The following is a 15,037-nucleotide window of genomic DNA, read 5'->3' on the forward strand; positions in this document are numbered from 1 at the left end:
AGATAAGTCTAAACGGAAAAGCCTTAAGAAACTTGTAATTAACAAATGTGGCAAACATGCATGTGGCAAACATGCTTCCTTTCCTGACTTAAGCACCTGAATAGTCAACCATCAGTATATGCTGGCCAGGAAGTGAGTAGTGACATTCATCAAGGCTCATGAAACCGCCAAGGTTGACGCTCCCTTGACCACTAGGGGGAACTGTTGATTCACATACCATCATCACATTGTGTGTGTGTGTGTGTGTGTGTGTGTGTGTGTGTGTGTGTGTGTGTGTGTGTGTGTGTGTGTGTGTGTGTGTGTGTGTGTGTGTGTGTGTGTGTGTGTGTGTGTGTGTGTGTGTGTGTGTGTGTGTGTGAAACACTCACATAGGGGTCATCCTCCTCACACTGCTCCTCAGCTGCTCTTGGATCATCTTTTATCACCAACTGCTGAATCGAACCCTGGAGAGAGAAAGAGAGAGAGAGAGAGCAGATATACTGTCAAAATTATTCATTCATATTATTCATAACGAAGTGAATAACACTACATTAAAGTCACCTGCTCTTTAATGGAGCTGGATTTTATTTAAAAAAACATATTGGAAAGGCATAAAGAAACATGAGAAAGGGTCGTCGGGATCTCCTTTTTCAAGGTGTTAGCTTAGCCATTGATGCTACTGAGAGCTGGAGAGAAGCCTGCATGTTAATGATGACAATGGATGCTGGAGGTGGAGATCAGGTCAAGTGTGCATGTTGAAAATATTCTAGTGAAGGGGAATACTTTGACAAGCCTCATCCCTTCTTCTGACACTATTAAGCCTGATTATACTTCATCGTACATCGTTGTAACATGCTGAAAACAGACGATCTACAGGCTCATCTGATGTTTTGGCCATGTGGGCATCATCGTATGATGGAGCATTACAGGAAACATGAATACCTTGAGTTGAGCCTTTGATCTAAGGACAGTTAAACCTTGTTTTTGTTGTTGTGTTTCTATCTACTTGACCCCTCACTCTCTCGCTCCTTCATGCTTCCATATATCGCCTTTCTCTATTTTCCCCTCTCTACTCTCTTTGCTCTCTTCCTTTCTAGCATTCGTTCTTCCATTCTATCTGTCCTTTTCATCTCATCCAGCTCTCTGAAATGGTCCTATAAGGTTGGAAAACGTCTTTGTACTCAGGATGTTGTCCTAGAGATGATTGTCCATATACTGCAGAAGATACTGACAAAAATATATACGTTGTACAATATAAAAACCGATCCTGGTATCCTAGATTCCTTGAAGCACTAAATTGATTTCACTCTACATACAGTACGTGACCATTTACCCACTCGTTTGTTAACTAGGGTACATGCAATTTATACTGATTTCGCACTTTTAAGTCTCTCTGCTACTGAAAATGCCTAACGTTGTAAATTCTGTATATCAGCACATAATCGCTAATTTAGCAGTGTCACTTAGAAAATAATTATATATTTTGTTGTTTTTTTCAGTTGAAAATATGCCCTTTTTTGCCTTATTTTTAGTCTTGAGTGAATTGGTTGTTTTGCGACCCCACATGACTACTACCGTGTTGTATAATGCCAACCCAAACCTTCACTGAGTTACACACTTCCTCTGTGTCATAAATATTTTGCAGCTAAGGTGACATCCTGGCAAAAACATTTTCTCTCTGTCTCTTGGTTGTCTGTCTGTATATATAATTATATGTACACTTTATATATTTATACTGTACATTTGTATATATTATTCTAGCTAGCAATAGTACAATCCATCAATTTAATGTTCGCTGTCTTAAATGCTCATAAACAAACCTCAAGGTAAGGGTTTTTAGAACTGTCTTTCAATGGAAGTAGAAGCCTCTTTTTACAGATGGATTTCTTAAACATTTTAGTAGGCATCAACGTCTGTGGTATTTCGACCACATGTGTTCTTGGGTACGTTCCTGCATGCACAGCTTCACAAATAATTCTTATGAAAGAGCTTGCTGATAGGTGCACCGCAAAATCCTCTGTGTTAATTTAACTCTTGACAGTGTAGAAATAGATCTGTGCGGGTACAGTCTTCCAGAAACAGAGAAGTATACACTGCTGGGAAGTTTCCAGAGGAGACAGACGACCTTTCAGCTCTTTATCATGGTAATGAGACTGTGTTGGTTCTGAGGTCAAAACAGACTCGCTCGCGCGCGCGCGCACACACACACACACACACACACACACACACACACACACACACACACACACACACACACACACACACAACACACACACACACACACACACACACACACACACACACACACACACACACACACACACACACACACACATACAAACACTTTCTTCACACACCAAAAACCTGTGGAGTCCCGTGCTTCCAGCATTGGCTACGAAGATGCCCGAGTTGTGCGAGAAGCTGAGCTTATCGGCTGTTCGTTGAAACGTGGTCCTCTCTGCCTCGCCACAGTCCATGTAGAGACGTACCTCATCGTATTCTACGGCCACCTGACAGGAACACATTATTACATTTTTTTTATGTCAATGACCACCAAATCAATATGTATTTGGCCATAGGCCCATCTGAAAATATTTTGTGCCAGCTAGGGACCCCAATACAAGATTTGTGTTGTTGAAATGTTTCAAAATAATTCCACCTTTTTCAAAACATTTCAAGGTAGGCCTAATGTTTTTTTTGTAGTAGGTAGGATAGGTAGGCCACGACTGACTGTCACTGTCAGTCTAATATCATGTGGAGTAAACAGGACGTAAATCAGATGTTTAAATCAGGGCTCATCTGGGCCTAAATGAATCATCAGATTAACTTTTGAAAGAAAATGGCTCATGTAACACAGACTGGTGTCAAATGCGCACCGTGCCAACTTGGATAGCTGGCGCAAGATGAAAACATGCTTGAGAACGCACAAGGCCATTGACAGTACAATGCATATATTCAAAGATAATGCGGTAGTCTGTCGTCTTGTAGAATGAAACCTTGCCTTCTGTGGCAATGGGAACTTTCTTTGAGAGCTGCATGCTGAGTTAGATGCAGTGATGAGCGAACTGGTCAGTCAGACAAGAGATCGCTGACAAATGGCGAAACAATACTACTTTGGTTAATTTAATGTGAGTGAATTGTTTAATATGAAATGGGGGATCCCACATTAACTCTTAAACGGGCCCCTGTGTACATGCTCACAATGTCGTGATGCGACGTGTTGTGAGCTTGTAGATCAGCTATTTTGAAATTGCCGATGTGAGGTTAAAGTTATTAAACTTATTTCAATCAATATTAACACATTTTACAGAAGGGCCCATGGGGGTCCCCAGCTCCATTTTGAGAACCTCTGCACTACACTAAGCACCGTCTGCTATATACTTAATATCTACTGTCCTCCAACCCACCCATCAAACGGTAAAAAGTGATGCTACCTGGCAGCCCACAGCGTACGTCCAACCAGTGAACCATGAAACAAAATCTTACGTTTCACTTGAATGCAAAACACAATATAATTAATATATCTTTCCTGAGACCACCAACAGCCCTGCCCTGCCTCAAAAGACACACACACACACACACACACACACACACACACACACACACACGCGTACACACACACGCGCGTGTGCGCACACACATCCCGCTTACTGTGAAGCGCGTCCACTGGTCGGTCATGTCTGGGACAGTGAAGGCAGCAGCCTTGTGGCTGTGGGCGGTCTGCTGGCGGTCTGTGTAGTAGAGCAGGATGCTCTGCAGACCCCCCTGGACTGGTGTCAGAGCTAAGCCCAGTTCTACCACCTTCTGACGGGCATCCGTGATGGCAAAGAGCACCCCTCCTCTCGGGGTGCTGGGGCGAACCTAGAGAACAGGTAAGCAGAGTAGATCAAGTATCAGAATCGGAATCAACTTCATTGTCACATCACACAATTACAGGTATAACATAGTGGCTGCAATTCTTCGCAACATTTGCAGTTACAGGAAGAGTTAGAAAAGCGAAAGAGAGAATAGAGAAGAAAGGGACACAGAACATAGAACAAGTCAAATAACAGGAAGTCTCAGTCAAATCAAATATACAAAGTCCAATATAGATATGGTGAACAATTAAATAATAGCAATCGATAATTGGCACTACGGAAGGCAGAACTGCTTCATGTAGGCTTACTAGGCTATATACTGTATTGGGTACCCTGTGGGTTCACTGGGTGGTTCAGAACACAAGTGCAATCAGGAGAAGTAGACAAAGGCCTTGAAAGCTAATAATATTCCTATAGAACATAGGTCATGGTCATGTGCCAGTGGAATCATAAGGCTCATAGAAGGCCTGATTCACACTGAGGAAGGCCTGTGGGCCGAAAACGTCCGTCATATGAGCTGCTGCTGGGGGTGAAAGACTAAAATAAACAAGATATCCTCAATGGATTAAAGTGAAGTGCTGGTATTCCTTTCTAAGAAACTATTTCTGCCTGAACCGTGCACCCGATACATATTTTATCTTACCGTAACGATGATGGCAAAGTCCCGATAGAAGGGGTCCGGCACAAAGGTTCTTGTGAGGCGGCCAATGTTTGTGTCAGGTCCAAAGCTGTAGGCCGGGAAACCCTCATAGCCGGGAGTGAAGGAGACGGAGGGGGGAAGGGGCACACCAATCAGCTCTGTGAGGTCCAAATGACCACCTGAAGCCCGTTCTGGGGGACACACACAGACAGACAGACAATAATGATATCATAGTCTACTAAATCAGATGGGCTGAATGTATGTAGACTTTGTTGGTTTTGAAAGCTTGAACTGTATGTACAGTACTGATTGGCAATACAAAACAAGAAGAGAAACACAGAGAATAGACAGGCACAGTAAAATAGACAGGTAGTCTATTTGAGAGAGCTGGGTAGGTCTTTCTTCCATACTTTTGTCTGTATTAGGTAACATACTAAATCTATAGTCTATTATTGTCACAATTCTTAAGCTATTTTAAGCCAACGAATCAGAGACCTGATAACAAAAAAATATATACGGTAATAATAATGTGATGTCTTGGAAAAAAAATACTTTTTGCAAATTTACATTTAGACACTGGCAAGATGCACTGACAGGGTCCATTTGTACACTCTAAAGAGTCAAATTAACACTTGGGATTTTGCTGTATACCATTATCTTACAGAGGGAACCTCAATGGTGAATTTAATTTGACTTGATTTAAGCCAGACTGGCTACGCCCCACTGCCTGGCCTCCAACAGACATAATCCTCAATGAACAGACACTGCTCTGCAATTAGTGTGGGTGATTAGAATGAGTGTGTCTGGGTGTGTGTTCGTGTGTATACGGACAGGCATACAAGCGCGAGTGTGTACGTGTGTGTGTGTGTGTGTGTGTATGTGTGTATGTGGGGGGCGGGGGGGTGTGGGGGTGTAAAGATGGCTCCACATTCCCTCTGTTCCCCCCACTATGGAGCCTGTCTCCCGCAGCGACAAACTCTCACCTCGACATTCCACCCAGGCTTACCACTAGGATATATGTCTCAACGCACAAACACACACACACCCCACACACACACACCCACACACATACACACACACATACGCACGCACGCACGCACGCACGCACGCACAAACGCAGGCACACACACACACACACACACACACACAAACAAAGACATTTGCTGTATGCATTCCTACTGGCCAGTGGAAACACAACAGCACAGCTCACGAAGAAACACCTTCTGCACACATACAGATACAGTACAACCACACACCTACCTCACACACATCACTAACTGTTATCACTTCAAATCAATACCACGATTATTTCAAACTTTTGCTCCGATTACGATTAATGAACACTAATCGTTCATTTAATCGCACCTTCATCAGGCATCGGATGCCTGATGAAGTTGCGGGACTCCCACTTTTTTCTACTCGTCTAGTTCATTACTCCGACATACCTGTCCATCTCAGTAGGTGTGCAAAAGGACTTTTTCTTCTATGTTATTTTTATGTGAAACCTTTTGTGCTACTGTTTTGCCCAGGACACCCTTGCAAAAGAGTTTTAATCTCAATGGGACTATTCCTGGTATGGTTAATCAGACATCTGTTAGAAAGTAAGACTTTATATTAAGGTTGGGTCTATAATGTGTTATAACCACATTTATAATGCATTATAATGCACTTACTGTAAAAGGCATAAGAATACTTATACATGTTTATAATTAACAACTTATAACAATGTTTATGAAGTATTATAACTTGTAAAAAATATAATTTATAAGTGCTGGTCATAATGCATAAACTCAGTGGAACAGCACATTATAACTACCAGGTAACACTTTACTTAAAGGTAGAGTGAATAATAATCACATTTATAATGCATTATGATGAATCATAATACATTATAATGCACTTATAATGCTTCATACCACTCGTTGTAAATGTTTATAATTATGCATAACAACTTATAACGAAGACTCTTTATAACTATCTAGGTTCAGGTAGTCATAATGTTCCACTGAGCTTATAATGCATTATGACCAGCACTTATAATATGTTATAAACATTGTTATAAGTTGTAATACATGATTATAAACATTTATAACGAGTGTTATAATGCCTTATAAGCGCATTATAGTTAATTATAAATGTGATTATAATGCATTATAGACCCAACCTTTAAGTAAAGTGTTACCAAACGTTTTGGTGTCGTTTCGTTGATATATAATAAAAATATATAAATATAAAAAAATATGTATATTAAAAATAATTGCTTCTTGATTATTCGATTAAGCTACGTAGGCCAAATTAAGTTGATAATTGGTACTACTGTAAATGTTGGTTTCAATATATTTTTTGGTTAATTGCACAGCCCTATTTACAGTACATGGAAAAATGCAAGTGCATACATCTCATTAAAATGTATAATAATAATACATTTGATTTATAATGCAAATTTAACACACAAATACACCCACACTCACACACACACTCATACTGTACATATAAACAACCGTCACGCAGACATTATCATGTACAGACTGGTGTTTTTAGTCAAAATGTGGGGGTCTCTCTCTAATTCATCAGCCTGACCAACTGGAAACATACCAGATTAAAGACTTGCATGAGTAGGTGTGTGTGTGTGTGTGTGTGTGTGTGTGTGTGTGTGTGTGTGTGTGTGTGTGTGTGTGTGTGTGTGTGTGTGTGTGTGTGTGTGTGTGTGTGTGTGTGTGTGTGTGTGTGTGTGTGTGCGTGTGTTTGTGTGTTTGTGCGTATGTGTATGTGTATGCGTGTGCGTGCGTGCATACATCACAAATGGAGTTCTGCATCCACACATTTATGGCTGTGAGCACAGCTGGCGAAGTGGATATTCAACACATGTAGGCACCCACACACACGCAACGAACGCAACGAACGCACGGAGCGCACGCAACGCCCGCAACGCCCGCACGCAGAGTAAACCCTAAACCTAAAGCTTCCCATGCCCATCCAGATGTACAGAGTTGTTAGTGGTCTGTAATGAGTGAAGAGAACAGACAAGCACTGCTTTGAGAAAGCTTGAGTTACAGCCAAATGTTTACATGTGTAAACATGTACCTATTGTTTAACATATTACTGCTGCACCGTCATTCCACCCCTTAGTGGAACAACTGTGTTGGTTCTCTTTTTCAAAGTTGGTTATTTTTTTCTACAGTACCTGAAGGCACACAGCGATGGTTTAATTTGAGAAAAAACACTTTGGCAGACACACATTTGGTTTCCATAGTGGGAGACCAAGGAGACAATTGCTAACAACTGTTAGCCAGATAATTATACTGTATATATATATATATATATATATATATTATTATTTTTACTTAAACCATATATACTTCTTTTACTGAGGTCACAACACATCTCGTCAGGAAGCATTGCGGCGATTTGAGAGCTTGCAAATCTGCTATTTTCACCAAATGATTGTCTATTTTCACGCCATGTTCACCTATTATCACATGCCCAACTTGAGCTACGTAATAGATTAATACAAATGAACCTGAGGTTTTGTGTTTACATAATTTATTTAGATGTCCATCAGTGGGTCTTTCATGTGTTTTTTCAATTAAAGTCAAACAGCTAGTCAAAAAAAATAATTCAGGCAGTCAATCAGCTAAAATAATTTCTTTATACTTCATTCAGTTATTATCAATTCATGTAGTCAGCCACCGAGTTAAATATTTGGTAAGTCAACCGAGCACAAGCCAGTTAGTCATCCAGCCAGTCAAATAATCCCTCATTCATTTCGGTCAATTGTAAAGGACTTATCCATTCTCTATTCTCCAAGCCCCTCCTCTTGGACATAATCCCAGTCATGGTGGCTACAAAGAACCTTGATCAGCTTGTGGTGACTTCTAAACCATATACTATACTAATACTATCAACCCTGTTGCAAAGCATAAACTTTTAAAACCACATTAACCCTGCAATGCCACGCAAAAGCCTCATCTTGCTAAGCTCACACTCTCTGGAGTTCTCAAAGAAAACGCACAGCGCAGCAGGGTATGGTTGTGGCACAAATCAGTCCATGACCCCAAAGTTGCAGAGCTATTTCTTGACAAAGACGCGCAATATATGCTGCAAATGATAAAATACCTGGAGTATGACAATGCAAATTTGAGACATGATCACTGAACTTCAGGGCTTGAGTGACTGGAGGACCAATATGAAAGAATCCCCAAGAACCCCCCTAAGACCCCACATTAAAAGTTAGGACGGGAAATGCAACCCACTCTGAACTAAATATATGTCAGGGACAAGGTTGGAACTGGACACTGAGAACGGAAATTATTCTTGCATCCTCCCATGACTAAAAAAAACTCCTCTCCTTTCCTCTAACATGGGTGAAACTCACCAATCTTCCAGCGTTTCAGAGGTTTGTTCCTGGCCCTGGCCTTACTGTCCTGGGAGGTTGGGCCAGTATGACCCCCAGGGAGAGGCGACCCAGGCTCTGGCGTGCTGTAACCCGGGTAGGGTGCACCGAGGCTGGGCGTAGGGGCCGGGACAGAGCCAGCACTCTGAGTACCATTCTCTTTTCCACTGGCCTCCTCTGCCGCCACTGTCCTCTCTGTCATAGGCGACTGGGTGGTGAGGGGATCCGGGGAGGTGAAGAATGGAGAGGTGGACGGAGCAACGGAGGTGGGAGAGGAGGTGGTTCTGGGTTTAGGACCCCCCAGTATGGTCCACCACCACTGGGCCCGCACAGCAGGGGAAAGTAACAAGAGGAGGACGAGGGACATGCGAAAGGCATCCATCCTCTTTCTTTAACACGGATGTGTGCGTAGATATACACACTCACACATACACACAGAGTGATACTGACACACTATACTACCACTGAAGACGCACAAAGATCCACACACAGCTACCTGTGGCTACACACCTATATGCAGTGCACACAGCTACATGTACAGTATGAGATGCTATACATTCTCACACACGGGCATGCGTGCACACATGCACACACGTACACACACACATGCAAAGGTCCCACAGAGTCCCGTGAGGGAGGATATTCCAGTAATCCAAGGATTCCAATATAGAAGAAAAAACAAGTGAACCACAAACCCCTTCCTCTCCCTTTCTCTCTCTCTCTCTATCTCTTCCTCTCTCTCTCTCTCTCTGTCTCTCTATGTGATTGTCCTGCACTGACAGCAACCCTAAATATCACTACAGTATGTGCTTTTGTTCTGTCCTCTTGCACTTCTCCTGTTATTCTCCTCTCCTTGTCATGTCCTCCCTCTCATGTCTCTCTCTCTCTGTTTGTAACTCCCTCGTGTCTCTCTCTCTCTCTCTGTCGTCCCCCCAGCCTACACTATGTAATTATTGACTTGCCCTCCTCCAGCAGCATTCTACAACACAGCAGACTTGACTCTCTCTCTCTCTCTCTCTCTCTCTCTCTCTCTCTCTCTCTCTCTCTCTCTCTCTCTCTCTCTCTCTCTCTCTCTCTCTCTCTCTCTCTCTCTCTCTCTCTGTTTCCCAACCTTGCTCAGACAGGCAGATTAGAGAGTTCTCTCCTCCTCCTCCTCCTCCTCCTCTTCTCCCTCTCTTCTCATCCCATCACTGTGTGATGGGATGAGAGTCATTGTGGCCAATTGAGTCCCCCTCACCCCCTCTCTGCTGCTCGGAAAGCCAACAAGTGGCCCCTCAGCTCAAGCCCACCAACACACACTAGTAATTCACAGAGATACCGTGCTCAGGCCCTCCTCAGTCAGCCAGGCAGTCTGCAAACCAACCCCATGTACAGTATACAGACGCTTGGCCGGTTTAAATCTGATTCACAATTTTTGCTGTGTCATTTTCTCCCTCGTTTCATGTATAATTCTCTATTATGTATAATCTTGTGGGATTCTTCCTTAGAGAAACACCACAAAATCAGCCTAGAAAAGACAGCAAATCACCTCTGTTCTAAATGCAGCCTCCATTCCGAAGCTCGTACTATCTATACTTGAACTAAAATGAGACAGAAAAGGGGAAGTCCAGGCCACCCTTTGGGTGTAGTAGTATGTTTTCTTAATTGAGAGTGACAGCAGGAAAGCTAAGATGCTGATCTTACACTGTGTGCTTCATTTTGTGGAGTGGATAATTTCTTGGTGTAACACCGCAGTATGTGAATGGAATACATTGCCGTTTTGCCAGCCCTGCACGTGCAGTGCATATAGAAATAACTGAGCGTATATGAATCAAGAAGCAACAGAAGATGATGCTGAACTTGAAATGCAAATGGTTAGGAATACGTACATGGCCTAACTCAAAACATATTTTTTTGTTATTACAAATCAAACCCACATTGCTAGCCTTTACTCTGCTGGCATGTATTACTGTAAAGCAATTATGGAGTGATTCCTATAAGCAACATTCAGATTCAGAATTTAAATTGTTGATATAGTGATAATGAAAAGGCTTGTTATGAACTAGATAACAGTTCTGGGTGTGGGTAAACAGTATGAAGGTTGCATGTCAACTTAAGTGTAAGAAGAAATGCAAAAATAAATCATGGCAAATGTATTCATGATCATCTTTACAAATTCAATGCAAGATTAAATAAATTCAATGAATTTAACTAAAAGTGTGGTGTTTTCAACAGAGACTGGAAGAGAGCAGCTGAAGCTGCTACAGTCCACTGATCACAAAAAGAGAGAGAGAGATGGGGCGAGAGAGAGAGACAGACAGACAGACAGACAGACAGACAGACAGACAGACAGACAGACAGACAGACAGACAGACAGACAGACAGACAGAGACAGATAGACAGACAGACAGACAGACAGACAGACAGACAGACAGACAGACAGACAGACAGACAGACAGACAGACAGACAGAAACAAACAAACAAACAAGCAAGCAAAGGAAAAATAGAGACAGAGAAAGAGAGGAAGGAGAGGAAACGGAGACAGGAGCAAGGTCAGAGAAAGAGACTAAAACAGAACAGAAGGGAGACAAATGTAGTGACGGATAGAGAGAAGAAGAGTGAGAATAGAGAGAACAGTGAGAGAGAGAGAGAGAGAGAGAGAGAGAGAGAGAGAGAGAGAGAGAGAGAGAGAGAGAGAGAGGCCCATGGTGGTGTTGATGACAAAGGAAGGCCTGTTCTGGTGTGTTGTGTTTCTCTCTTTACAGTAAATGTTTTGCTGAGGTCCAGGATGGGGACTTGATGGGCTGCTACTGGTCTGCTCTGAGCGGAGGGGCACGTTAACAGCATTTTCACTCACTGTCACAAGTCTGAATGTTCATTTAACTCAGACAAATCAATATTCAGTTGTCACGGAAGGAAGTTGCAGAAGAGCAATGTCAGGAGGAGGTAGAACAGGTATGACAGACGTCAGCCTCAGCGACAGTGAGTCGTGAACAACACTTTATAGCTGGCATTAATGGCAGCCATGGTATTGCTGCTACACTGCTGCACCGCCTACAAAGAAGATTTTGGGGGGGAAATTTGGTAATTTCGCTCAATTTATTCCTAGCCATTAGAAGGTCCATGGAATTGTCTGGGCGGGCTGGGCTGGAGTGTCTGAGACTCAGTGCTATCTGTATAATATTCAACCTGTCAGTGTTAATTTGTCTATTTGCTCTGAGAGTGTACAAATGTAACCAAAGTGGACTCTTATTTGGTTACATTTGCACACTCTCAGAGTAAAATCAACACTCATGACTTTACAGTGTACTCATTAAGACATACTTGGAACATTTGGTGGGACCTGCATCATAAAGGACCAGTGGAGGTGGGGTGGGAGGTCCTCAAATGGAGCAGATGATGGGTTTAGGGGCTAAGTGGAAGATGGGGGTGGAGAGCCCCCGGGGGTTGGGGGGCCTGATTAGACATGGATTAACCAGGGATGGGCATTGGGGCTGTGAGGAGGGGAAAGTTACAGGGGCAGGAGGGGCAAGCCCTGATGCTCCATTCCACTGGCCCTATATGCCACACAACGCATATGTACTGTATGTACACACGCTCACAAACGCATGCACGTACATGCACACACGCACACACACACACGCGCACACACACACGCACACACACACACACACACACACACACACACACACAGACATCACTCTAACCATGTATAATTATGACCTCTCGATCTCCTACTCACTGAAGAGCCATTCCTCTTAGTCCCTCCTCATCACAATACCATTGCTGTTATTGCAAAGGTTTCCTAATGCTGTGTTCACAGTGGGTACAGCCACACATGAGCGCCAACTTGACGCCCGGAAGTCGGAAGTCCCGTCCACTCCCATGTTATAGGAAAAAACGGACCGGAACTTCAGTTTTTTAAGTTAACATGGGAGTGGACGGACTTCCGACTTCCGAGCGTCAAGTTGGCGCTCATGTGTGGCTGTACCCACTGGCAGCTACAAAGATACAAGCTACCATTCTTTTTCAATGGAAGCCGGCGACATGAAGATACAAAGATACATCCCACATTTGTAACAGCTACAAAAGCTACAACAGCAACAAAGCTACAAAAACGTTGAGCTGGTTTCAACTTCAGCTATAAAGCTACAAATATGCTGTGTAGTTTTGTATCTTTTGTGTCTGCCAGTGCCAGTGTGAACACAGCATTAGCCTTTTTGAATAGTAATAAAGGTCAGTCTTAATTAGGGCTAATGGAACTTTGTGTAGTTTGAAATTGCAAAGTTATCATGGATTCTCGGTCTGGAGATGTTTTGTAATGTAATAGCTATTAGCTAACTTGTTTTTCATGCTGGATGTAATATATATTTCAAGGCAATAGCCAAAGTTATACAAGCTAGAGTTGTGCTTGTTATGTACCAACTTTAGCAGCAATGTGTAGGCGAAGTGAAAACCCTAGATGCCTTCAAAGGTGGAAATATTTGACATAATAGGCTATATCGGCTGTAATGGGCAGGACCGTTAATGAGAATAGATCTATGCGTCACCTACCAAAACATGAGCTGTGGGCATGTCAGGAAATATAAATGAAATGAAAGGGGGTGAGGCAAGGAAACAACAACAAATATATCTTTCAAACATAATTGGGATGGGATGGGATGGGATGGGAACGATGTACAAAAACGAATTTCACCCACTTTTTTACCTTGTAAACCTGTGATGTGACAATAAAACTGATTCTGATTCTGATTCTGATTCTGATAATTATGACTCCAACACCAATAACAAAGTGGACTGGTTCATGTAAGATATCTACTGGTAATCCAAATTCTCACGACACCTTTCAAAAAACATTTTTTTAAATGGGGTGACCCCATTATGGCGCCTGGAGTTGTGGAAGAAACAGGGGAGAGGTGAAGGGGTTACTGCCCTTCACCCTTCCCTTCTCTCTCACTTCCCAATCTACCTACTAACCATTCCCACAATAAACTCTAATTGGTTTACTGTCAGGACCAATCGCATGATGGATGCTATGAATACATATGAATGACAGACAGGAATTTACAAGACCTGTAAACACACATTTCTGGTCAACACAGAATCACATTCAAGCAGTTTCATGTGTTCATCTTATTTCTTTCTACACAAGTGTTTTTTTTTAAAAGACATATTGCATGAACTCTACAGCCAGTGTGCATAAGCTTGATGTTGTAATAATTTACATTTCAACAGCACAGTGCCTTTGCAATTCATCTCGAGGGAAAGGACAATTAAAAACATCCCAGACAAGACTTCATCAAACCTATCCAGCAGATTAGATAATTTAAAATAAATAAATAAATACATTAAATAAAAAAAAGATTGACAGGTGGCTATTAAAACAATCTTAAAACCAAGAATTGATGAGAGTTGAGAGAGTATTTCTATTTAGGTGCATTTATTCTAGGAGACTATTATTATGAAACTCATATACACATTATTGCATGATGCACATTTCTGTTCGTCAGGAGAAATGGGTTATTTTATGGCAGCCTAAGTAATATTTTATGTATTTTATCTGTTTGGAAATGTATTCTTTTATTATTAGCATGCAATAATCTATGACCTTAACATCGTTTTTGTTTACATGGTCCAGTTGATAAACCTAAAATAAAGGAGTTGAGAGTGTTGTCAGAGAAAACACTTCATATTTTATTATAGAAAAGAAACTAACAGGGAAACTTTGCTCCCCCACCACCACACATACTGGTCCTCTGGCTCCCCCACATGGCCATAGACGATATACCATTCAGAGGGCTTCCAACTTAAGCTGGACAGCCTCGAGATGTCACTATAATCCCTTTGTATTCATTTAAAAATATTGACATAAGGCACAGCGTGCAGCAAGAGACAGCTGGACATTCAAGAAAACATAATCAAGAGTTAATTTTTATAGTCAAAATTAAGTTTCAGATATCACTGGAGGTTTAAATAAACCCAGCCAACTCTGCCAGCAAACCAAATTAGCAAGTAATGCTGCCAAAAGCAGATACGTTGTCGGCTTCCGAAGTCCCAAAGGACCATTAGATCAGCGCTCATGGTTTCCCACTGCAGTGCTGGAGCAGCGCCTCTCGTGACTGTAGAGTCCAACATGGGAGTGGCAGTCCTTCTGGCACTGCCACATATGAAGGAGGTGGCAGGTCTTT

At 42.2% G+C, this 15,037-nt stretch overlaps 1 protein-coding gene across 4 annotated transcripts in view; it reads right to left on the reverse strand.

Annotated features, from left to right (window-relative positions):
* Positions 1-15,037, reverse strand: part of col15a1b (collagen, type XV, alpha 1b) — a 56,481-nt gene that overhangs the window by 27,068 nt on the left and 14,376 nt on the right. For 3 of the 4 annotated variants that reach the window (XM_080440657.1, XM_080440656.1, XM_080440655.1), the window contains exons 1-5: positions 8,852-9,678; positions 4,480-4,667; positions 3,631-3,840; positions 2,337-2,489; positions 369-443 (exon numbers count right to left, since the gene is read on the reverse strand). In XM_080440657.1, coding sequence (XP_080296783.1) covers positions 369-443; positions 2,337-2,489; positions 3,631-3,840; positions 4,480-4,667; positions 8,852-9,251 — 1,026 coding nt within the window. In that variant the 5' untranslated portion in view covers positions 9,252-9,678. Of the gene's footprint in view, positions 1-368; positions 444-2,336; positions 2,490-3,630; positions 3,841-4,479; positions 4,668-8,851; positions 9,679-15,037 lie in introns of those variants that run through there. The other variant, XM_080440658.1, reaches the window with a different exon arrangement.

Source organism: Gymnoscopelus braueri (assembly GCF_963280865.1).
Source record: "Gymnoscopelus braueri genome assembly, chromosome: 10".
Lineage (NCBI taxonomy): Eukaryota > Metazoa > Chordata > Actinopteri > Myctophiformes > Myctophidae > Gymnoscopelus > Gymnoscopelus braueri.